Source organism: Kogia breviceps, chromosome 7, assembly GCF_026419965.1.
Source record: "Kogia breviceps isolate mKogBre1 chromosome 7, mKogBre1 haplotype 1, whole genome shotgun sequence".
In the NCBI taxonomy this organism is placed as follows: domain Eukaryota; kingdom Metazoa; phylum Chordata; class Mammalia; order Artiodactyla; family Physeteridae; genus Kogia; species Kogia breviceps.
Window position 1 is genome coordinate 15,155,874 of NC_081316.1, and position 23,194 is coordinate 15,179,067.

Here is a 23,194-nt window from a genome sequence, read left to right on the forward strand (position 1 = left end):
CACAAAACCAGGGGACAAAGCCATTTACCGCAAAGCCTGGGGAAGGCCACATTTCCCTGAGGAAGCGAGAGGAAGAAACAAGCAAGCCCATGAGAAGCCAACACCTCCGGGAGCCATGGCAGCCCCTTCCTCCCTGTGTGTGTGGGGACGCCCACTCCACCCAGACCTGAAGGCCCCGTGCAGCAACAGCTGGGGGAGCGTGAAAATTTAACTGACGTTGATAAGAGCTTAAATTAGATAATGTGTCAGTTCTCATTTATATCAATGCTTTCTCTTATGTCCAACAAGATGGAGAAGAGTAAAGAAGAGAATTAGGCAGAAAACAGGAAGAGGATGGGAAAGGAAGACTGAAAAGGAGGAGTGGAGGAGGGGTGGCAAGAAGCAGCAGAAGATTCAAGAACAGCACCTGCCCAGCCCCAGTGCCCTCCGCCCCGCTGCTTTATTGTGCAAGAACCTCACCAGGCGGAGCATGGTGTTTACTGTCTGTGTCTCCCCACTGGAACACGAGCTCCGGGACAGCCTAGACTCCAGCTCACCACTGCCCCATCCCAGCACCCTGGACAGTGCCTGGCGCACAGTAGGTGCTTGCTAGATATTCGAGTGAGTTAATTAAAAAGGTTGAATGAATCTAGATAGAAGGGAGGCAAAGTTGGGAAGTCTTTTTAAGAGAACAAGATAGGGACTTCCCTGGTGGTCCAGTGGTTAAGAATCTGCCTCCCAGTGCGAGGGGACACGAGTTCGATCCCCGCTCAGGGAACTAAGATCCCACATGCCGCAGGGCAACTAAGCCTGTGCACCACAACTGCAAAGCCCATGCACCTTGGAGCCCGCACGCCACAACTGGAGAGAGGCACGCACACCGCAACTAAGACCCGACGCGGCCAAAAATAAATAAATAAATGTTTTAAAAAGAGAGAGAACGGAATAACCAGTGTGTCAGGCACTGCACTAACGCTTTTACAGGGGTTCTCTTGATTTTCCCTCCTGAGGACCCCAGTTTAATGATCCTTTTATAAAGAAGGAAACTGAGGCTGCAGGGGGTTGAGTGACGGCCTAGAGTCACACACGCAGAAGTGGAGTGTGAGGTGTGTGCCCGGGTCCCACTGACTCCGTTCTTTCCACCAAGGCACCACGCAACAGGGACAACAGAGGGGCCGGGAGGGCCAAGGGAGGGCGGGAGGAGAACAGCCAAAGAGACCGTCGGGGTGGGTGGAGGGGGGCGGTTGGGGGAAAGGGGAAGGTCCAGAGGCCTCTGACCTTTGCGCCCATCCCTCTGGAAGTCCACATGGCACCACTCGCCATCGTTGACCTTGCGGCTGGACGCCCGCAGCTTGATGCCCCCAGACCCCATGTCCAGCAGAAGGTAGAGGTAGCCGTCCAACAGCTCCATGGCAAAGTAGTCGGCCCGCTGGGCAGCGCTGTGGCTGCTGGCCCCGGCCCCGGCCCGCCGGCCCTGGCTGAAGAGCAGCAGCCCGTTGGGCTCGGTGGTGCGGAAGTCTAGCGAGATCGAGCCGGTGCGCTTGGCGCTCCAGCGGGGCAGCGCCACAAAGGCCTCAGGGCTCTCGAAGGTCACGGGGTCCAGGGCAGCCACGTCCTCACAGCGGAAGGACAGGTCCCCCTGCAGCTTCATCTTGGGGTCTCCTTCCTTTGCCAGGCGGGAGAGCTCCAGCTTGAAGTCATTATTCTTATAGACCACCTGCAGGGAGGGCCGGGGGTGGGCAGTCCAGGATGAAGAAGAGGAAGCAGTTTAGGGCCTGGCCACTGCTGCCCCGCGGCATGGGCCCCTGCCACCCAGCCCCGGGGCCCCACTCCACACCCCAGATCGTTGTTCTAGAACTGCACGAGCAGAGGCTGTGAACAGTACCTCCCTTGCCCCACTTATTTCTCTGTCCTGTCTCCCTGCCCAGCACGAGCACGGCGGCCCTCGGGGCTGCTGAATTGCAGTTCATAATAACTGCAGGACAATCGCCACTGGCGTTAGGTTGACATTTTCGCTCTCATCGGCTCCTCACAGCCGCCTCGAGAAGTAGGTACTGACCACTCGTTTTACAGACGAGGAAACTAAGAGTCAGACAGGTCAGGGGACCTGGCCAAGGTCATGGAGCTAGTGAGTGGGCCTTAAACACAGGTCTTTAGTGTTCATGTCCACCACGCTTGCCTCTGTACACAGCTGCCTCGAGGGTCCTCTGAGAGGACGGGGGCCTTTGGGGCTCAAGGAAACAAGAGAGGAGAAGCCGGAGTCAATGGGCCTTAGGTTTTGAAGAGAGGAGATCTCCCACCACTGACCAGAGGGAACAGAGGCCCCAGGCAGCTGGCCGGTCAGACCGAATCACACTGCAGACAGGGCTCCCGGGGCACCCCTGGCCCCCTCCTGGCCCTACTCACATCCTTGAGGCAGCCCATGAAGTTGTTGCTGACGGGCGAGCCCGGCAGGTCCGCCGTGTTGGGGCTGCCACCAATGTAGAAGAAGTCGTCAGAGCCCAGCATGGTGTAATCCTCCTGCGTGTAGCCTGTGGTGGTCAGGATCCCGTCCACCGAGATGGTCACCTGCCCAGCCCAGGGAGGGAGGGGGAGAGACAAGGAGACAACCTGCATCAACTCCCTGGGAAGAGCCTCGGGCTGGGCAAGGGAGGGGCCGGGGGGCAGCAGGGGAGGGGGACCCCCCATTTTTATGTCTGCTTGTCTCGGAGGAACAGTGGGGTTGGGGTGGGGGAAGTGGGGGAAGGAGGCAGCACAAGATTTGATGGTTTCGGGGTGGACTAAGGCCCAGCTTGGCAGGTAGGGGCCTGAAGGGCACTCGAGGTGCTCACTGTGAACAGCCCCAAGAGGTGGATCCGGACGGGAGTGGGAGCTTCAGGAAGGGCCCCATCAGGGAAGGATGCAAATGGCACCCACCCTCGATTCTCTCCTCTTGAAGGGGTCTCTGGACCCCCATGTGATTTCAGAGCATCTTTCATAAACAAGGCAGAGAACACCTGTTCTCCTGGGGTCCCGGTGGCTTGGACTCCCCTGCAGCTCTCCCTGCAGGGCGTGGAGGAGTCCTTTCAATCTTAGCCAGGAGGGAGGTGGACAACAGCAAGGGCGTGAGGAACAGGAACCCAGCTATTCCTGGGGAGACTTGGAACTTCCTGGGGGACACATAGCGCCCTTGAGGGCTGATTCCCACCAGCACCCCCCTCACTGGTCCTAGCCCCCTTGCTGAGTCTGTCTCTTTACTCTCCGAGTCACTCCCTTGTCCCCCAAGGAGAGGGCAGCCGGTGGCTTATTCACCAGTCTGCCTGATTCATTCACCACCACCATCATCGGGGCCAGGGTAAGGAACAGAGGGGGACAGGCTAACCTCCTGTTACCTTGACCCTGGGCTGAAAAGTCAGGTAAGAAAGCAAGATGGGTAGGGATGGGGGCATACCTGGTGCTCTGAGGAGGTGAAAGGGGCTCAGGAGTGGCCTGGAGAAGGCTGAAGTGACCTGGGGGGGCAGTGACAAGTACAGGGAACTCCATGACTCCCTGCCCCCCAGGCAAATGTCCACCTAACCCCTGAAAAGTCTAGCCGTAGGAGCATCCCACACCCAGCCAGGTTGTGGGGAAGAGCTGGGGCCGGGACACCATAAGCCCCACTCTCTGAAGGCTGTGGATTAGCACGGTCAGGCTCCTGCAGGGGTGATCAGGAAGCTGGCTCGCAGTGAACCCAACACTGTGCTTCTGCAGGCCACAGCTCACCCCATTCCCACACTCCAAACATGCCTCAGCACCCCCTTTTTGGGCGAAGTCTGGAGATTGGGGCCTTCCAATCACAGCCCGTGATGTCCTCCCCACATGAGTCCATACCCACGTGCCACCAGCCATCTTCCAGTGACTGGTCGCCAGGGTCCCACTGTTGCAGGGCCGCAGAGTGGGTGTTAGGAACACCCAAGGGACACGGGCAGAACGGGGCCAAGGGGAACGTCCCTCACAGGCCCCTCGAGTCCCCCTCGTGCTGGGCTGGAGCCTCACAGTGAGAGAGGTGGGGCTGAAGGGGCCCCTTCCTGGGAACCATCAAATCTTGTGCTGGGGGGGACTAGGTTCAAGGACAGAGGTAAGGGGGTGTCTTTGTGGAAGCGGGCACTTTGAAGCTTTGGAGTCGTGTTTCGAGGGGAGGGTTGGTCATTACTGTTTATTTCTTCTTCCCTCCACCCCACCCGAGACTAGGAAGTGGAGATCTGGGTGGAAAAGGGAAGGGTCAAAGTATTAGTCACAAAAACATGCAGACAAGATTAGAACAGGCAGAAGGGGGCTGGAGAAAGGGCAGAAGGGGGCTGGGACACAGAGATGGGGGTAAGACAGGGGGAAGGGGCCTCCATCCTGCCCTCCACCTCCACTCCCGGGGCTGCACTGAGAGACCAGGAATTGGGCCACTATTAGTTCCTGAGCCTGTGTCTGGTCACCCCAACTAGAGAGTCAGCTCCTGAAGGCCGGGCCCCTGGCCTGATGTGTCCCTGTAACCCTACTAATCCCAGCACAGTCCAGGGGACACGTCTCCGTCATTCAAATGAATGTCAAGTCACCTTGCGACCCAGGGCCACACTTGGCTCTCACTTGCCTGTGTCCCATCTATGAACCCAGAGGCTCGGGGGTCTTTGGTGGACAGAATCTCAGTCCTCCGAGACTGCTCTGATGGGACGACCCTGCTCCTGTGCATGGGGAGGGCCCCCCCAGCCCCAAAGCTCCCCCAGAAGAGGCTCCTCCTCGCTCTATATATACGTAGGCCTACCAGCAGCCTGAGCCACTCAGCTGTCTTCACCCCGCAGCCCCAGAGGCCAGGGCACCAGCTACTGGCATCTTCCTCACCCTATGGGCCCTCTTCCACCAGTCCTTTCAGCCAGCTCACCTGCCTTCACCCTCAGAGTTAGAAGGACCTGACTTGGGGGGGCCCCTCCTCAACTCCCCTCCAGACTGGGCACAAATCTGACCTTGCCCGCCATGGCTTTACGCAAATCACCACCACGTGGTGCCCCCTATTGGGAAAGGGCTGACTTAATCCCTTTTGTATTTGTCCCTATTTTAGAGCCACCCTGGCCCAGGGGTTGGGGAGAGGGTAGCAGGAGGCAGGGTAACACAGGGTGCACAGAGGAAGGGGGGGTGGTCAGCCTGGGGGTCTGGGAAGAAGAGAGAGAAAGGGGGAGACAGGCACTGGGTAGAAAGGAAGCCAAGGGTCAGGGGAATGGAGAAAGGTCTCTGGGGAAGGCAAGGAGGGAGATGACTGAGATTAGTAAAACCCGACTGTTCCCTCAGACAAATCAAAGTCCAGACACAAAAATGGCAGGTTCGTTAGTAAAAGCAGGAAACAGGGGAATAATTCCCCCGGTCCCCCTCCACCCCAGGGGTTCATGATGCCCCTGCCCCCCAATCCCCCCGCGCAGCTTCTGGAAGGGGTGGGGCCGGCAGGGGAAGAGGGCGGGGGGGGGGGCATGCGACACAGAACAGCCACCACAGCTAGGACGCGTGCAGGTTAGAGGGCCAGAGTGGGGGCCTGGCCCAGCAGGACAGGCGAGAGAAAGGCAGCCACAGGTGGGAAGGCATGCGGGACCGGGACCGCGGAGCATTGGGAAGAGCCGAGATGGAGGCGAAAGAGCTGTAGGGGTGCAGGAAGGAGAAGCTTCCTTTCAACGGAGGAAGGGAGAGGAGCCACCACTAGAACAGAGACAGGTACAGGTTGAGAAAGAAAGGGATGGGACATTAGCCTCAGACCTTCCTCCCCAGAGGGTGACCCAGACACTCATTCCCACCACCCATTCAGCACTGATCACTGATCACTGACCCCAGACACGCCTGCTCACATACCATGTCTTACTGAAGGCAGTGGGAGGGAGTCTTGACAGGCTCATTTCCAAGCAGAATCCTTTTTGTCATCAGGACCACGGCTAGCACCCCAAGACACAGCAGATACTCTGCACCCAACCCACACCAATCCACGCAACACAGACAGACTGGGCCCTGAGTGGGGCTGAGGAGGACGAGAGGAGTGAGCCACCGCTCTGCCCTGGAAGAACGACGCCCATCCAGGGATGAGGGGAAGGAGCACAGAAGACTCAGGAGCCCAGCGCCCAACTCCCGCTATTCCCCAGGGACGGGGAGGGTGGCTGGAGGTGGCTGCGAGGGGTAGCCTATGACCTGGGTGGGCTCTCAACCCTCCCTACTGGCCCCACCTCTCTTCTGCTCTGCTCTGCTCGTCTCCCCCCCCAGGCAGGCTGCTAGGATGTGAAACCAGGTCTTGGCCACAAATATCTCCACTCGGGCATTCCATGCCCACCGCACCTCCGGAGGAAAAGCTGGGGAAGAGGAAAATACCCCTCTGACATCATCCAGAGCCTTTCCCAGCCCCCTGCTATGATCACAGGGTCGCTGACCTTCCTGGCAGGGGCATTATTTGGGGGAGAATAAGACTGTTTTTAACCTGTAGGTAGGCTAGATGGGCTTTGGGGAGTCATGACACCCCTTGGCATTGTAGGAAAACTGCTTCGATGGGTTTCTTTTTCCTGTGAGAGTCCACTGCTGCCACCAAATTCTCAAAAGGCTCATGAGCCAAAGACGGGTAAGGACAACTAGTTTAAGAAGAAGGTGCTGGCCTGCCCTTAGGACTGCGGAGCATGTCCTAAGGAGCATGAGGGGGGCATGAGGGCATGAGGACAGAGGACAGTCGAGGGAGCGTGTGCAGCCCTGTTACACGTTTGAGTTTAGCCATCTGCTTGGGGTGGGGGGAAGCTGCAGAGAGAAACAGGTTGGAAAGACACACCAGGAAGATGACCTAACCAGCAGTGATAGCCCCATGGTGAATCCTGACGACTGGATTTAATAAAGTTTGGGAACAGAAACTTCAGGTCACAAATCCTGAGTTCTCCTGTGGCCTTTACCATCTTCCAGAACAATCTCATGTTACATCTCTGACTCTCGTCTGTCAAAGGGGTTTAACAACTTCCATCACTCCTGCTTCTCCCAGGCTTACTATGAGGATCAAATGAGATCAATAAAGTGAAAGCACTGAACTCTTCCACTACTTGCTATGTGACCCCAGGCCTTCTTGGGCCTCAGTTTCCCCATCTGCTAACTGGGAATAATCTCTGCCTGCTGCCTGAAATCTAGGCGTTCGTCGAGTTTAAATGATATTCGAAAGGTGAGAGCTATTTAGAAGAAGCAAAGCCTCCAGGGTCACGAGCAGAGAACACTTCTTTTCAGCCTGACCACACCTGACCCAAACCTCTCCACTGGTGGGCCTTTTTGATCCGGATCCACCCTCTCCCCCAAGGAGGAATACTCAAATAACAAAAAGAGTCTTTAGGGGCTTCCCTGGTGGCGCAGTGGTTGAGAATCCGCCTGCCAATGCAGGGGACATGGGTTCGTGCCCCGGTCCGGGAAGATCCCACATGCTGCGGAGCGGCTGGGCCCATGAGCCATGGCCACTGAGCCTGTGCTTCCGGAGCCTGCGCTCCGCAACGGGAGAGGCCACAACAGTGTGAGGCCCACGTACCGAAAAAAAAAAAAAAAAAAAAAAGAAGAGTCCATATAAAGAAGTTAGTAAAAATAAATACAAAACCAACCAGAGCCCGGCTGAGGAATGCCCGGGAATCAGAGCAGGTTGAACCCTGTCTCTTTGGGTGCCCGGTTGTCTGACTCCATTCTCGGCTGAAAGAGCTGATCCCTGGGACAGGTATCTGAGGGTTTATGAGGTGACTCAGGCCACCCACGGGCACCAGCTCTGGTTGTCAAGCAGTGATGCTCACGCTAGAAAGCGTGGACTTTGGAGACTTAGAAATTCACAGGGACTTTCCTGGCAAGGGCTGAAACCAGACAGGGTTGTTTGCTTCTTGACCAACTTAACCAAGTCATTCCATCCTCCCCAGGCCCGATTCCTGGGGCATTCTGGGGTTTCATGTAGTTATTTTGGGACTGATTCCCAAGAAAGGACAGTAATAGGATCTCCAATGGGGCCAGATATGCTGTATTCTCCAGAGTTTGCTATGAGAAGGGAATCTCTTCTTTACAAAACATCCCTGCCCTGGAAACACGAAGATAATCAGTTAACATCTCACAAAGCTTAATAAAATTATAATTCCCTTTACAGAGTACAGACACTTTCACCTCCACTCCCCTTCTTGATCTTCACACTGACCCCATGACGTAGGCAATGCAGCTATATCAGCAGCTTGTTTGGTAACTGAGGAAACAGCTTTAGCCCCAGTTCACACAGTTTTTAACTGAACTGAGACTAGAAGGAAGGGGAGGTCTGTAGGGCCCTGATTCTCAGATGGTATCCCCAGGGGTTGGCTTTATCTTGTCTCCCTTCTGTCCCCAAAGTCACAGTTCAGCTGTCTAGCGAAGCTCTGTTAAGAAAGAGTTCTAAATGCCTAGCTCCTAACAGGTACTCAGCGGCCTGGCCTGAGGTGTGGGCAGCAGCGAACTCCTAGCAGCAGCAGCTGGAGAGTAAGGCCCGTGGCGGGGCCGGGCTGGGGCCACCACATGGCTCCACCTAAACACTGGGACGACAGAGTGGCCAAATGAGGTCTTGGACTGCGGAGGGCTAGCCTGGCCGTGGCCACAGGCACTAGCTCAGGCCAGGGCAAAGGACGGGACTGCCACAGGTCTGCGGGTGCAGGGAAACACAGACCTGCAAGAGTGTCAGGACAGGCCAGATGTGGCCTCAGAGGTACATCCTCCTGGAGAGATGGGGGAGCCACTCAGACAGAGAGCCTCGGCTCTCATGCTTCCCTCCTCTCCAGCCAGGCAGCTACGCAGACCTGGGAGGCTGGGAAGGCCAGGCAGCCGCCCCAAGCAACGTGGGCCGCGTGGGAACAGACACGTCCAACTGCAGGGTCCCCAGCCTGGTGCTCAGTCACTCTGCATTATTAATGGGCCATGACTAAGCAGAGCCAGGACAGGGCAGGCAGGAGGGAATCCCGGGGGATGGCACACAGCAGGGCCTGCAGGCATACACTCCAAGGTGTGGCGAGGAGCAAAGGGCCAGCCAGCCTCAGCTCCTCCCCTGCTCCTGCCCTCCCTGTCCCCAGAGCCCACCTCCTAAGAGCCCTCACCAGCTCAGAAGCACACAGTCACGCAGCCCCCAGCTCACACCGGCGTTTACACTTGTAGAATCACCAGTAGAGAATCACAAACACACAGTACAGTCTCCCACTAACACCCCCGAAATGTCACACCAACATTTACACACAGTCGCACCCACACACCAACACACACCAGCTGTGTCTACACAGACACCCACACCAACACTCACCGGGACTGAGCCCAACCCAGACAGAGGAGCTTGGCGACAAGTACCCCGACTTCACCCCAGCTGGGCCTCCTCCTCTCACCCCCTCAACAGGGAAGGGAACCAACCCCGGTCAGAGGCCATGCGGGACAGGCAGGGGGCAGACAGGGGACAGGAGATGGAAGGGAAGGAAGGAAGACAGTGTGAGACACAGTGTTAGTCAGAGCAGCAGACTGGTGGGGGAACTGGACGCTGTCCCTGGAGGGGGGAAAAGACCATTCATGCCATGCAAGATGTCGGGGGAGACGGAACCAGGACCCCTCAAGACTGAGAAGTGAGGGAGGGGATGCCGCTTCTTCCCTGGCAGCCAGCATGGGGCAGCTCCTAAACTGGTATGAATGGTGATTGGAAGGAGCTCTGGACCCGCCCCCGATGGCTCTGCATCCCCCAAGGCCACCTCCCTCGCTGCAGCCTGTGGAGCTGGCTGCCACTGGAGGCCTCACCCCCAGCCCCTCCCCCAACTCAAGGGGCCTGTCCGGGAGCTGACAGAGAGCAGAGCGTAGCATGTCATGGGATGGTGTTTTCCATGGATTTTCAGGAGACCAAGAAAGAAACTAAATCAAAGAAAAGAAACAAGGGGCAGGGCAGGGGAGAAAAGGAACAAAATAAAGCAATAAAATAAGCAGCCTGGCATCGGGGCTGGTCTAACCAGAGCCAATGAACGTGGGGCCTGCCCCAGGTCTCTCTGGCCAGGAATCTGAATTCACAAGTGGGGGGTTAGGGCAGGGACAGACCAAATTCCTCGATTTCCGTTTGTCTTTTGGATTTGAGTTTGAACCAAAAAAAAAAGAAAAAGAAAGAAAGAAAAGGGAAAGAGGAAAACTAAAAGAGAGAAGCAAAATCAAAAGATTGTCCAGGATGCAGAAAACAGTTGGAAGAGCAAAACAACCAAAACCAAACGGGGAAAGGAAACGAAAGAGGGAGAATCGAACAGTTAAAAAAAACCCACGGCAAACCAAACGGTAAGACAATTAGAGTGATATCTACCAGATAATGCAGTTTGTTTACCATAGCGTGTCCAATGCCTGCGTGCTTCACCGGAGATATGGGGGAAGGGGGTGGGGTGGGGTCAAAGAAAACAACAAAGACAACAACAAAAGAACAGAACGAAAAGAAAAGAAAAAGAAAATGACCAACTGTGAAACTCAAGGAAGGAGGAAAAATATATATCCATATATGTTTGGTTGTCTGTTCAGACCCTCCCACCTTAAGCTCAGCTGAAGTATTTTGTTTAAAGAAAATTAAACTATAATGGGAGGGAGAAATAAAACACACACAAAAATTAAATCCCTTCTCCCACCCCCGCCCCACCCCTCCTCTGGATTCCTCTCCCTGCCACCATCCCCTCCGGGAAGAGCCGGCTGCAGAGAAGGGGAACAGTTAAAGACCTTGGTTAGTAGAGAAGAAAACAACAAAAGAACTGGACCAGGAAAGCAAAGACTTAAAGATGGCGACATTCCGCAGATGAAACAGAAAGGTTAGTTCGGTTTTTCACTCATACCTTGCCCCACCTGTCCCTGCCCATCCCTTGGTCCCCCAGGTTTTAAGCGTGTTAGTCACACACACAGAGTTGGCAACGGGGTTTTCCAACAGAAGGTGAGAGAGGGAAGGCAGGCAGTTAAGAAGCAGACCCAATTATGCAGTATTAGTAAGTCCTATGGGCTGAAATGTTATGGAGTTGAGGGGAAGGGAGGGAGGGGAACAGGGGTGTGAGAAAGGGATGGGCTACTGACTCAGGGAATGGACGGATGGGTTTGTTGGCTAACTGGTCAACCAGATGGCTTTCCAGAGAACTGGCTAAAGAGCAAGTTGGTACTGGCCAACTGGCTGCCCAGTGACCATGTCGAGTTAATGGGTTAACTGGTTGGTGATGGGCCAGCTGGCTGTCAGACTGGGAGAAGAGTGGCCAAAGCCCCCAGAGAATCCCAGGACTGGCTCAAATGAGAGGCAATTTCATTTGGAGGCAAAGAGGAGTTGTTCCCAGGGACCATAGGAGGGGATATGGGTGTCTGCTTTTCCTGGGGATGGAGGATAGCAAAGAGATCCAGGGAGTCACGGTGGGGGGAGGGGCAGCACTGTTTTTGGCGCGGGGGTGGGGGGGGCGGGGGTGGGGGGGGGGTTTCTTCCCCTTTCTGTTCCTTGAGAAAGGAAGAGAGAGCAAGTCACCACCAGAACAGGGAGAAGGAAACTTGCCCTCCATGGGCTGGCAGAAAGCTCACTCTCACATCAGAGCTAATCATCCCAAACCTCCTCCCTCCCCTCCCCCTCCCACCGAGAACTGACTCCTCCTTCCTGCCTAAACTGACCTTTCAGAGCCCATATTTCCCCCAAATTTCCCCAGTTCTTCAATCACCCCACGCCTATTCTCTTATGCTCCTCTGGGCAGCCGTTCCTCCCAGAATGAAGTACCCCCTCACCACCACCACTCCTGTAAATCCCTGGAATTGGTCAGGCTTTCCCAGCAGCCCAGCCTCCTTCCACACACACCCACAGACCCCTGCGCCTCCGCTCCCCACAGCAGGCAGCAAAACTTCACTCCCCCCACATACCACACCATAAAAAGGAACAGAGAGGCTCACCTCCCTCTAAAATCCCTTACTCCTCTGTAAACTATAAGCCAGCTTCTTCTACCCCAGACTCTAGAGGCCCCGCCCCCATGTGGCTTTGTGTTCATTTCCTCTCCTCATGGTCAAAGAACCACCTTCAAAATTACCCTTTGAGGAGGAGATGGCAAAGGGGCTGAGGCAGCTTCACTTAGTGTATCAGAGATATTGGGACACTACTGCTTGATGTCCATCAAATACTAAGCTGTGCGCCCAAGTGTGTGATTGTGAGAAAGAGAGGTCTTCTAGAGACAGATCCATTAGTTAGAGAGTTATTATAACCAGTGGGCACAGGACTAATTCAGTAAGACAATTAATAAGGGCCTTGTATCATTAAAAATAACAGAATTCAATATTAAGCAGCTAGAAGAAGTGCTAAATAACCAATATTAATTATTAGTGATGCAGAAACAGTTTACATAGCAGGAAGACAAGAGTCTAACTGCAGATGCAGAGACCGGAACAGGGGATAACACGTGGTACAAGGATTGGTCCTATCAGCCAGTAGGACCGTTGGGAAATGAAGAGGCCAACTAGTCAGGACAAGGAACCATTAGCTTCAGGGCAGCTAAATCCATGGCACCAAAAAAGGTACAAGTGCTCTGGTATCACTGCACTAGTCAAACAAGATAGGGGGAAAAAAGGCATTGGAGGTAAAAATCCAGCTACTACTCTTTTTAAATTAGAACTGGTTGTGGAGACTAAAACAAGGAAAAAATAGTTTTCGACTTTCATGGACAACTTCAATTTTTAACAAGTACAAGAGCGAATTAAGAAACAAGATTGAGGGAATTCCCTGGTGGTCCAGTGGTTAGGACTCCACGCTTTCACTGCCAAAGGCTCGGGTTCAATCCCAGGTCAGGGAACTAAGATCCCGCAAGCCGTGCAGCACAGCCAAATTAAAAAATAAGAAAGAAAGAAACAAGATTGAGAGGGCCTTCCACTGATGTGTCAAGAGATCCGGGCTTCCTCTCATAAATAGCGAGGTTGTGGTGGGCGAGACAGGGCCCCTCTAGACCTACTGCAGATCCAGAACCCGGTCCATGGTGATCATGCCCGAGGGGGCAACTGTGGCCAAATACTAGAGTGGGGAGCCTCCACTGGAACCCATCCTGGCACCTGTGACGTGGCAGCCCACGCCTTCCCGAATGCCGGGGATCGGGAGGGCTGAGGCTTCAGACTAACAAATAAGCAAGGAAAGCTTTGCCCCACCCACAGAAACAGCTAGAGGGCTCCTGGAGCCCAAGAGCACAAGGATGACAGTGCATGATGAGGGAGGAGGGCATCAAGTCACAGAGGGAAGAAGTCAGTCACTGTAGCAAGTGTAACTTACCATGGCCAAGGGCCTTTGACAAAACTTTACCGCATCTTCACCTTGATCTACTGGCATAGCTCCAGCCCTTCAAGAAAGCCAAGAAGGGAATTATACGCACAAATCACAAAAGTCTGAGTGAAGGCAGGCTCTGTGGAGCTTGAGCAAGGGACGATCAGGACAAAGAAAAGAGGACTCAGAGATAAGAGGGGCCCATTTTTCCAAGAGACAAGCAGAACATTTAGATGGCTCAAGATTTGGGAACACCCAAGAACGGAGGTACCACAAGACGGACGACAGGCACCTGAGCAGTGTGCACCAAGGCCAACAGCCAGGCCCTCCCGGGAGGCGGAAAAATGGAGTCAGACTCCCATCCTCCCACTTCCTGCAGGACAGCCTTGGGCCAGCTCTTCAACCTCGCTGGTGAAATAGGAGTATCTCCCACTTCACAGGATTGTTAGTAAAGTTAGGAGAGATACAAAAGAGAAAAGAGATCCTTGAACTTGGGGGTTCCGGAGGAGGAGAGGTGTGACAGTGCAATCTGAACAATGCTGTAAGAAAGGGACAGGTCCTGAGGAGACTCTGAGGGGGCGGGAGAGCAAAGTGAAGTGGAGTTTTTCCCAGAGGACAAGAGATATTTCTGGGCTCGTATGAAATAGATCTGCTGGATCTTCATGTCCAAAACCTCACCAACTGGCTTTAAGAAAGAGCCCAAAGGAACCAGCAAAACCACGAGAAAAACAAATAAAAACACTCAGTAGTTGCTGGTATTAAGCTCTCAAGGAGCTTACCGTGTAGAAATAGAGAAAAGAGGTGAACACAAATTATTGACCATGCAGACGGAGTGTGATGATAGGGCCAGAACACAGCAAAGAGGGAGGCTGGCCAGGGGACCCCGAGGATCAAGGAAGGCCTTACAAAAAAGGTGGCGGTTCAGCTGGGCCTGAAGGATTGGAAAAAAAAACCCCACAACTAACAATAATGACAGCAGCAAGCCCTCCGTTGCTCACGCGGTGCCAGGCACAGGCCATCACCTCAGTTAGTCCTCAAAGGCCCCTCTCACTTTGCAGAGAGTTACATTACTTGCCTTAAGTCACTCCAACTAGTGGCAGAGCTGGGATTTGAACCCAGTCTGTCCGACTCAAACCCCAGCCCTAGGGTTTCATCCGGCAGAAAGGAGAGTGAACGATGGTGTTGGCGGGAGCTCTGTGGGAACGAGGTGGGCAGCTCGGGAAGCCAGTATAGACAGGGTGTGTAGAGCAGCACAGTTAGGCCCTAAGATGGGGCGTGTGACAGGCCGGAGAGACAGGGCAACCCGGGCCGGAAGGGAAGGGAGTCCCAAGTGCCTGCCAGGCCCCATCCTTGGGGGATGTCCCTCCTTGGGGCCCAGGTGGGGTCCTGAAAATCTCCCCACTGAGGAACAGCCTCATGGGAGCTGGGCGGATGGAAGCTCCACATGATATTTTGGGAGCCAGCTTGTCTTCCAGAGTTGGTGCTGGCTAGTGATGAAATGGGTTGGCACTCGGCTTGCATGGTGGAGGGAGGCATACTGGGTGTGGGAGGAGGGTAGGCCCAGGATTAAAAATAGGTCTCAAGGGCTTCCCTGGTGGCGCAGTGGTTGAGAGTCCACCTGCCGATGCAGGGGACACGGGTTTGTGTCCCGGTCCTGGAGTATCCCACATGCCGCGGAGCGGCTGGGGCCGTGAGCCATGGCCGCTGAGCCTGTGCGTCTGGTGCCTGTGCTCCGCAACGGGAGAGGCCACAACAGTGAGAGGCCCGTGTACCGCAAAAAAAAAAAAAAAGGCCTCAGGGAATCCTCAGAGGGAATTATTCCTGCAAAGATCCCCCAAGAGACACCACCGGGCACAGGGTCCTCAAGTCTGGGCTCGGAGGGAGAGGAGGGCAAGAGCGGGGTGTGGTCTCAGTCAGGTGTCCTCTGGTCCTGACTGCAATGTTCTAGGAGTCTCTGGAGGATTCCGGGGATCACTATCTGGTTCAGGGGAGGCGGATGAAATTCTGCCTCCTTCCAGTCTCCCAAAACTGCAGGACCAAGAGGAAGGGAGACCCCTCAGTGCCTGTCCTGGGGCAGGCTCTCCCCAGGAGGCAGTCTCCCTGGCTGTTCTAATCACTTGGGGAAAACAATGTGGATCCCAGTGTCCTCAGATCCCAGCCATCTACCCTAAAGGCAGAAGCAGATGTCATTTCTTACCTCACCCCCCGCACCCCCATCTTTGCTCCTGGCCACTCCCAACCCAACGTCACTCCTAAGATCGTAAAAGGATCTTTCCAATCCCAGGACACCACGTGGCCCCTGTATAAATGTGTCTGCATAGGGTTTCTCCCCTTCGTCGCACTAGTGACATTTGGGGCCAGATAATTCTTTGCTATGGGGCTGCCCTGTGCATTGTGGGATGTTTAGCAGCATCTTGGCCTCTACCCACTACATGCCAGTAGCACCCTCCCCGAGCTGTGACACCCAAAATGCTTCCAGACATTGCCAAGTGTCTCCTGGGGGGCACTCCGCCCTCGGTTGAGAACCACTGCTCTAGGGACAACAGGACCCAATAAATTATTAGAAGCCCTGAAAGACAGGCAGTCAAAAGGCCTGCTGAGACGGACTTGGCCACAGGCTAGGCCCTGAGCAAGGGCAATGAATCCAGAGCACAGCCTTAGGGCTGCCCTTCCATCCCCCATGGTAACAATGACCAAAAAAGGGCTGCAGCTCATATTTACGGATGTGGACTGGCGTCAAATAAATCTCTCCAGAAACCCTTTCTAAGGAGACCTCTCGATCAAAGTCTTAAAGCAGACACCCTCTTTGGCCCCGAAGGCTTATGTTCAGGCCAACATGACCTGACTCTGCTCTGACCCATCCGGTACAGCAGCCCAGGGGGACGTGGTCACCAGTTACCAGCTCAGACCCAGGACTCTGTGAGCCCCGGGAAGAGGCTACTATGGGTCCCTGTCCACACTCAGTACTGCTGAGGCCAGGCCTCACCCCCTCGCGTTCCCGCCTTCCCTGGTCACAGACCTCTCCCTCCTAAGTCTCTCGAGTTCCTAGAATGTTTAAGATTCCTGCCGCTCAGTTGGCCCTTGTGTGGCTTTGCTCTGTTCACTTTTAACAGACTCATCCTGTGTCCTCAAGAGCCGAAGGGCTGGGAGGGCGGGACCCATGTCTTTTCTCCCTCAGTACCCAGTATAGATGGACAATATATTGGCCAAAGGACACGTGGATACGGACTCTGGGCTTGCAGCGTGTGGCCAGAGGCAGTACCAGGTGACAGTGCTGGTCCTGGGGAGGGAACATCAGCAAGAAGGCAACTCCGCCCACCCCTGCAGTAAATGCGGGTGGCACCTAAAAGTATGATGAACAGCGCAAACACTCAGGTTTGCTCAGACGGTGGTGACAACACAAGACTGCCCTCCGGCAGGGTCAGGAGATGATGCGACATGAAGGGGGCGCCACCCTGAGGAGGAGCGCCGCTCTTCCAAGCTCGGGGTGCACTGAGAGCGCGTGCCTGGGTGGGAGCCCAACTAGAGCAGGGAACAGCGGCTTGGAAAGAGCGGGCGGGTTAGCCACGGTGTCCCTGCAGCAAGGGGAAGGCACCAGAGGAGGGGGACTCCCCATCAGATCATCGCTCAGCGGGCTGAAGAAGAGCAGGTAAGAACAGCGTGAGGTCAGCCAGAATCCAGCCCCTGCCCACCACGAGCCCTTCAGTGGGAAGAAGGGGAGGAGGAGAGGGCAGGTCACAAAGACGGTGAAGAGGAGAGACATCGCAAGTTCAGCCACCAGGAAGCTCAGCTAGAACCAGGAAATACAGAGCAGATACCTGGTAAGAGAAGGGCTGCAAACCAGCCAAGACAGCACCTCCCAGGGCATAGAGGCTCCGTGTTCCAGGTTGCACTGAGCTTGCTGGGGGTGGAGCTGGAAAAGTGTCCCTGCCACCAGCTACAGAAACTGGTGGACCCAGAGAGAAGGACCAGCAAGAGTCTGGGCACCTGGGCCCCAGGTGCCAAGCGATCAGGGCACGGAGTCAGAAGGTGGATCCAGGAGCCACTGAGGATGCACAGTGGCTTCTCCTGCTTTGGAAGAAGGGTCTGGCTTGGACTCTGCTTGAGGCGGAAACTTCTCAGGGCTGGAAACAAGCTGTGGAGGCTGCTGTCAAGCAGAAGCCCGCCCTAGGGAATGCTTCACCTGCCATAGCCACCCTGTGCCTTGTGAGAGGCGAAGAGGCCACTGCACTGAGAGGACAGCGCCGATGCCCCGAAGCATCAGCCCCCGGGTCGGGGGGGGCGCGGTCTGGGAGATGGAGCTGAGGGGACGCTGAGGACTCTGTCCTGCCTGCAGGGGCTGCCCCAAGAGTCTCCTCGAGCTCCCGCATGGGCTGGCCTGGAAGCCACGGAAAGACAGCCACCGACCCGTGGGAGAGCCTGCGCCTCTTTGGAGGGACAGGAAGGGACAGGAGAGAGAGGGTACTGCCCGGACGAGAGGCAAGACCAAGCACCTCGCCAGTCCGCCAGTCCATTCCCCTCCCACGCCTGCTGCCCCGACCTTGCTCTGAGCCCAGGCCTGCCTCTGCTCTAGAAAGGCCCCGCCTAAGGGCAGGCCACACCCCACCCCACATGGCCCAGGCTTCCTGCCCTAGTGGGACACCGACTCAACCAGAGTCTGGCCAGTCTCCTCCTCCCGGCCCCGAATAGCCCTCCTGCCAGATTACCTGATTCCTCAGCACCAACCCTTGAACCCAGCCCCTGGCACCAATCGGAGCCTGGCCCTTCCTCTTCCTTCGGGCTCCGGCCCCGGGGCAGCCTCCTCCCTAGCGCAGCATCCTGGTCCTTGAAGCCTGCGCACTGCGGCTGCTGCGCTCCTGGACCCTCCCAGCTACCCGCGGCCTAAACCGTCTTCAGAACCACGCCTTGCCGCTGGCCCTGACGCCTCGCCCCCGCACCCCAGGCAGCCCGCTCTCCCCACTCCCATGCTGTCGCAGATACAGCTGGCCCCTGGCCTGCTTCTTGCTCCCCCTACCTGGCGCAGGTTTCGAGTAACCCGGACGTCGTGCCAGGCGTTGTCGTTGAACTTGCCGTTGACGGGTTCCACAAGGGCCTCAAAGGCTCCCGAGCCCAGGTTGATGACGAGCCAGACGGCCCCAGATTTGAGGGACAGGTTGACATAGTCGGCCGACTTGCCCGTGTGCAGCATCAGCCCGTTGCGCTGCAGGGTGCGGAAGGCCAGCGTGATCTCGTCCGTGCTGCTCTGGATCGGGTTGTGTGACAGGTCATAGCAGAAGAACTCATTGCCTTTGAAGGTCGCCACAAACTCCTCCTTGCCTGGATGCGGCAGTGGGAAAACGGGAGAGGGCTGAGTGGGGCAGGGTACTCCAGACCCTCTCTCTTCCCCTCCAGCCACCCAGGCGCAGGTCCTGGGCATCGGGAGCCCCCCGATCCCAACTGCAAGCTTTAGGCTCTCTCCCCTCCCCGTGCTGTCCACCCGCCTCTCTGGACCCTGTCATCTTTGCTGTCAGAAGTCAGCTTCCCCCGTGTCTGTCTCCAAAGCAGGAGTCTGCTAAGTGGCTCTCACACTGACAACTGACAAATAAGCTGCCAAGTGAAGGGCCAAGTGAAGCAGACATTCTCACTGTCTCCTCCCCCGCTGGCCCTCCATCGGCCACCCCCCTTAACAAAAGGATGTGGAAGAGCAACAAGAAACTGCACCGGACATCTTCCCGGGGTGCCCCCCTATGGCGGGGGCGCCAAGGGTCTCCTGAGTGCAGCCCACCTCCCCCTCCCGCCTCTTCTCCAGTGATGGCCATTCTCAGGGCCTGGGGACAGTCTGAGGCCTCACCACCTGGGATGGGACTAGTAGGCCCACTTGGTAGCAGTGAGCAGATGAGGAGAATGGGTGGAGGAGGCGGGGGGAAGACACATGGGAGGGCGATGCAGGCGGCAGGATGTGCGTCAGGGAGCAGTGGGCCACTGGGCAGGGCTGACACAGGTGGTCACCATACCAGTTGTCACCGCCCCAAGCTTCCTAGAACAATCTGAAAGGACAGCACAGACAGGCCCTAGGCAGAGAGCCTCCAGGGGTCCCCAGAGGGCAGGTGTGGGACCCTGTGTGCCAGGAGATGGCTGGGGGCAAAAGTGCATGGGCAGGCCCGGCTCTCGTGTGTGTGTGTGTGTGTGTGTGTGTGTGTGTGTGTGTGTGTGTGTGTGTGAGTGTGCGTGCATGGGTAAGCGCCCTGCATGGGGCTCCTCCCACTGGCACGCTTTAAACAGGAGTGAAAACAACAGGGAGGGCCTTAGGGACTTTTAGCGTTCTGTAAGTGGGTGACAATGGCCCCGTGGAAGGAAGGTGGGTCCCAGCCCCACACCTTCACAAGCCAGAGCCCACACAGAGGGAAGAAAACAGGCCGTGGAGTCAAGGGAGCACAGAGGACCTGGACTCTGACAGTGACTCATTTCTCCTCCCAGCAGGCGGTGGCACAACGGCTGGGCCCACCCACCTTGCAGGGCGGATGGGGGCCGAACAAGACGGCTGGCCAAGGACCTTCATGGAGTGCAGAGATTCTCAGCACAGGCCCACAGGCCCAGGAAGAAGCAGGGCACGATGCCGGTGCGGGGGGCACATGCGGCCTTCAGAGGCCCCTGCCCCACTGTGGGCCAGGCCCCAGCAGCAGGCGCCGTGTGTGGAAGCCGTGGCTCTCCGGGTGCACCTCCTGCAGATGCCTCTCCCCTGCACAACGGCCCCACTCTCTCCCTCCGGGCAGTCTGCCCACAGACTCAGTCCTCACTGCTTCCGGATGCCAAGGCACCAGCTGCTGCCCCAGAGCCTGGCACGGCACTCACTGCAGCTGGCCAGGCCCGGTTTCCTGAGGTCACAGGGCAGCGAGGCTGGTGGGGCATGGGCCACAAGGGGACAGCCACAAGCCCCATTCTGCCTACCTTGGGGCTCCAGTGGGAAGGGCCAGAAAACAAAGAGGAGGAGTCAAGGAGAAACAAGAAGGGAAAGACTGGTGATGTGGAGGGAGGCCATGTAGAGAAGGAGAAAGATGGACCATGAGGGACAGAAGGGAAATGGAGACAGCACAGAGCTGTGAGGGAGCAAGAGATGATGGGGGGAAACAATCTGGATAAAGACGAGGGCAAGCTGGGAGGGGACAGGTAAGGGTGATGGGAACGGGGCCCACAAGGAAAAGGGGAGAGAGACCTCCCAGGAAAGGAAGACAAGGGTTTCTCAGGGCCTTGCTGTTTCCATAGCAACCAGGCCTGCTGCCCAGGCACTGGCAGAGCCAGTGGCTCAAGGACCAGAAAAGGGAATGTGCTTGACCTTGAGTTTGCTCCGCATCCTACTCCCTCCCTGAAGCCGGGCCTCCCCTCCCACTCCCTCACCTTCACTGCAGTCAAAGAAAATATTAAAGGGAGAGTCAAACAAAGAAAGGAAAGAATAAGGCAACCACGTGAAAAAGTGATTGGAACAGAACAAAAGAGGCCAGTAAAAAGGAGAGGGGCGGGCCTAAGGCTGGACCACGGCTGCCAAGGCAAAGTGGAGAAATGAGGCCATTCCTCGACTCCTCTGGGCTCTGGCTCTGGTCTCCTAGGAGAGGAGTCAGAGCCAGCCACTCTGGAGCTAGAGTCTACATGTTCTCCAACGCCCGTCACCGCCACGGACCCAGGTAGGCCCAGGGATGGAAAGAGGCTTGGAGCAGCCAGAGGGAACCTGAAAGAATTGGGGGAGAGCGACAGAAAAGAGATGAGCAAATGCGAACAAGAAAACCCAAGGTGATGGGAAGGACAGAGATAGCCCCTGAGTTGGGAGGAGGCAGTAGGACCTCTAGGGATTAGTGTGTCAGGTAAGCACGTGGGGGCTGCCCTGCCAACCCTTCTCAGAAGAGCACCAACCAGATCTAAGAGGAGCGAGACCTGAAACAGCAGGGGGCGCTCTCCCCCACCTCACCGCGCAGACGACCTGGAACTACAACTCCCAGCAGCACTTGAACAGTTACCCACTCCTAATAGTCCCTGGCACTGGAAGGGGGTCATTGCTGATACCTGTTTATCTCCCAGGGTCGGGGAATGTGGAGCCCCACAGGTATCCACGGTCAAGCTGAATGTGGCTAGAGACCAGTTGTTGTGGTCCTGGATCTCTAATGGCCATGGGGGTCAGAGCAGCTGCCTCCTTTCCAGGCCCAGCTCAAAGCCCTCCTCTGGGAAGGTCTCCAGCCCCCTTAGCTCCTCCCTACACTCAAGCACTACAGCTGTCTGTTCTGCTCATTTGGCACTTACTGCCTAGTAACATCTTGTACTGCTCCCTTGAGAGGAAGTGTGATGTGAGAAAGAAGACCTGGGCACTAATGCTGGCCCTTGCACCAGCTTTGTGACCTTGGCCAAGAGGCAACATCTCTAAGCCCCAGCTTCCTCCTCAGGACAAAGGAACTCATCATCAGCCTACCTCACAGGTCGCCATGGGCATCTAGAAAGAGACCAGACCAGGTGAGGCTTCATAAACTGTAAACCATTCCACAGATAAACGACTCTTACCCTGGGATGTAACTTTCTCTGTGTGTATGTGCTGCCTCTCTCTCTAGATCAATGAGTAAATTAACTCCTCTGCACAAAGTCTGCACTCTCCCTATACTTTGCACGTAACACACTTTGTTGTAGTTCTTTGTTAGAACATCAATGAGCCCCTTGAGAACAGAGCCCATTCACCCATTTAAAATAAATCTGGGCTTCCCTGGTGGCGCAGTGTTTGAGAGCCCGCCTGCCGATGCAGGGACACACGATGCCCCGGTCTGGCAAGATCCCACATGCCGTGGAGCGGCTAGGCCCATGAGCCATGGCCGCTGAGCCTGCGTGTCTGGAGCCTGTGCTCCTCAATGGGAGAGGCCACAACAGTGAGAGGCCCACGTACCGCAAAAAATTAAAAAAATAAAAAAATAAAATAAATCTGCTGAGCACACACCTACATATGTGCCAGGAGCCGTGGAAAGCACCAGGGGTATACGAATGAAAATACCCAATCACTGTCCTCAGGGAGCTCGGTCGAGTTGGGGAGGCAAACAGGTAAAGTGACAGTTACTCGCCGTGTGGCGAGTGATGTAATGGATGTGTAGACAAAGGGAACGCCGAGCAGCTTCTGGGTTTGCCTGGGGAGTTTGGGGGAGACTTCCAGTGTGGTGGCCTGGCTGCTTTTTCGAGAGTCAGCTGAAAGAGATACCAAATGGTTGGGGAAGAGGGCAGGGATGGCAGAAATCCAGGCCAACAGAACAGCGAGTACTAAAGAATGGGACTTGATAGCCCCAGGGCGTGGCACCCATTGGAACTCCTTGAGGGGTTGCTACAGTGCCCTGTAAACTTCTTAGGGAAGAGAGTCTCTTAAGAGAGGCAGCCTCACACAGGTTCGAGCCCTGGTCTGGAAAGATCCCATATGCCGCAGAGCAACTAAGCCCACGAGTCACAACTACTGAGCCCGCGTGCCACAACTGTTGAAGCCCGCGTGCCTAGAGCCCGTGCTGTGCAACAAGAGAAGCCACCACAGTGAAAAGCCTGCGCACCGCAACAAAGAACAGCCCCCTCTCGCCGCAACTAGAGAAAACCCGTGCGCAGCAACGAAGACCCAACACAGCCAAAAATAAATAAATAAATTTTTTTTTTAAAAAAAAGAGGCAGCCTCAGTGCAGGAAAAAAAAAAAAAGGAGCTTGAAACCTACAGCCCTGAGACAGGATAAAGGGCCCCAGGCTGGCCTCAGGGGCATTGGCAAGCGTCAGTCTCCTCATCTGTAAACCAAGGGCAATGAGCCCTTCCACAGGGGGTTGTGAAGGCGCATTTAGGTGATGCACGTGACACATAACTTATTATAAATGCCACATCTCCCACCCAGAATCTCTCTGGGCTGACACCTATCGTGCTTGCAGAATTTGCTGGTTAAATGGGGGGCTGACCCTGCTACCTAGCCACTCTCCCAGAGAAACAGATACTTT

The 23,194-nt window shown here is 55.8% G+C and overlaps 1 protein-coding gene across 33 annotated transcripts in view; it reads right to left on the minus strand.

Annotated features, from left to right (window-relative positions):
* NRXN2 (neurexin 2) overlaps nucleotides 1-23,194 on the minus strand; it is a 110,783-nt gene that overhangs the window by 57,856 nt on the left and 29,733 nt on the right. For 16 of the 33 annotated variants that reach the window (XM_067037530.1, XM_067037525.1, XM_067037514.1 and 13 more), the window contains 4 exons: nucleotides 18,243-18,544; nucleotides 10,289-10,333; nucleotides 2,386-2,547; nucleotides 1,258-1,696 (listed from right to left, as the gene is read on the minus strand). In XM_067037530.1, the coding sequence (XP_066893631.1) occupies nucleotides 1,258-1,696; nucleotides 2,386-2,547; nucleotides 10,289-10,333; nucleotides 18,243-18,544 (948 nt within the window). The remainder of the gene's footprint in view (nucleotides 1-1,257; nucleotides 1,697-2,385; nucleotides 2,548-10,288; nucleotides 10,334-18,242; nucleotides 18,545-23,194) is intronic. The other 17 variants (XM_059068310.2, XM_067037534.1, XM_067037524.1 and 14 more) reach the window with 2 other exon arrangements.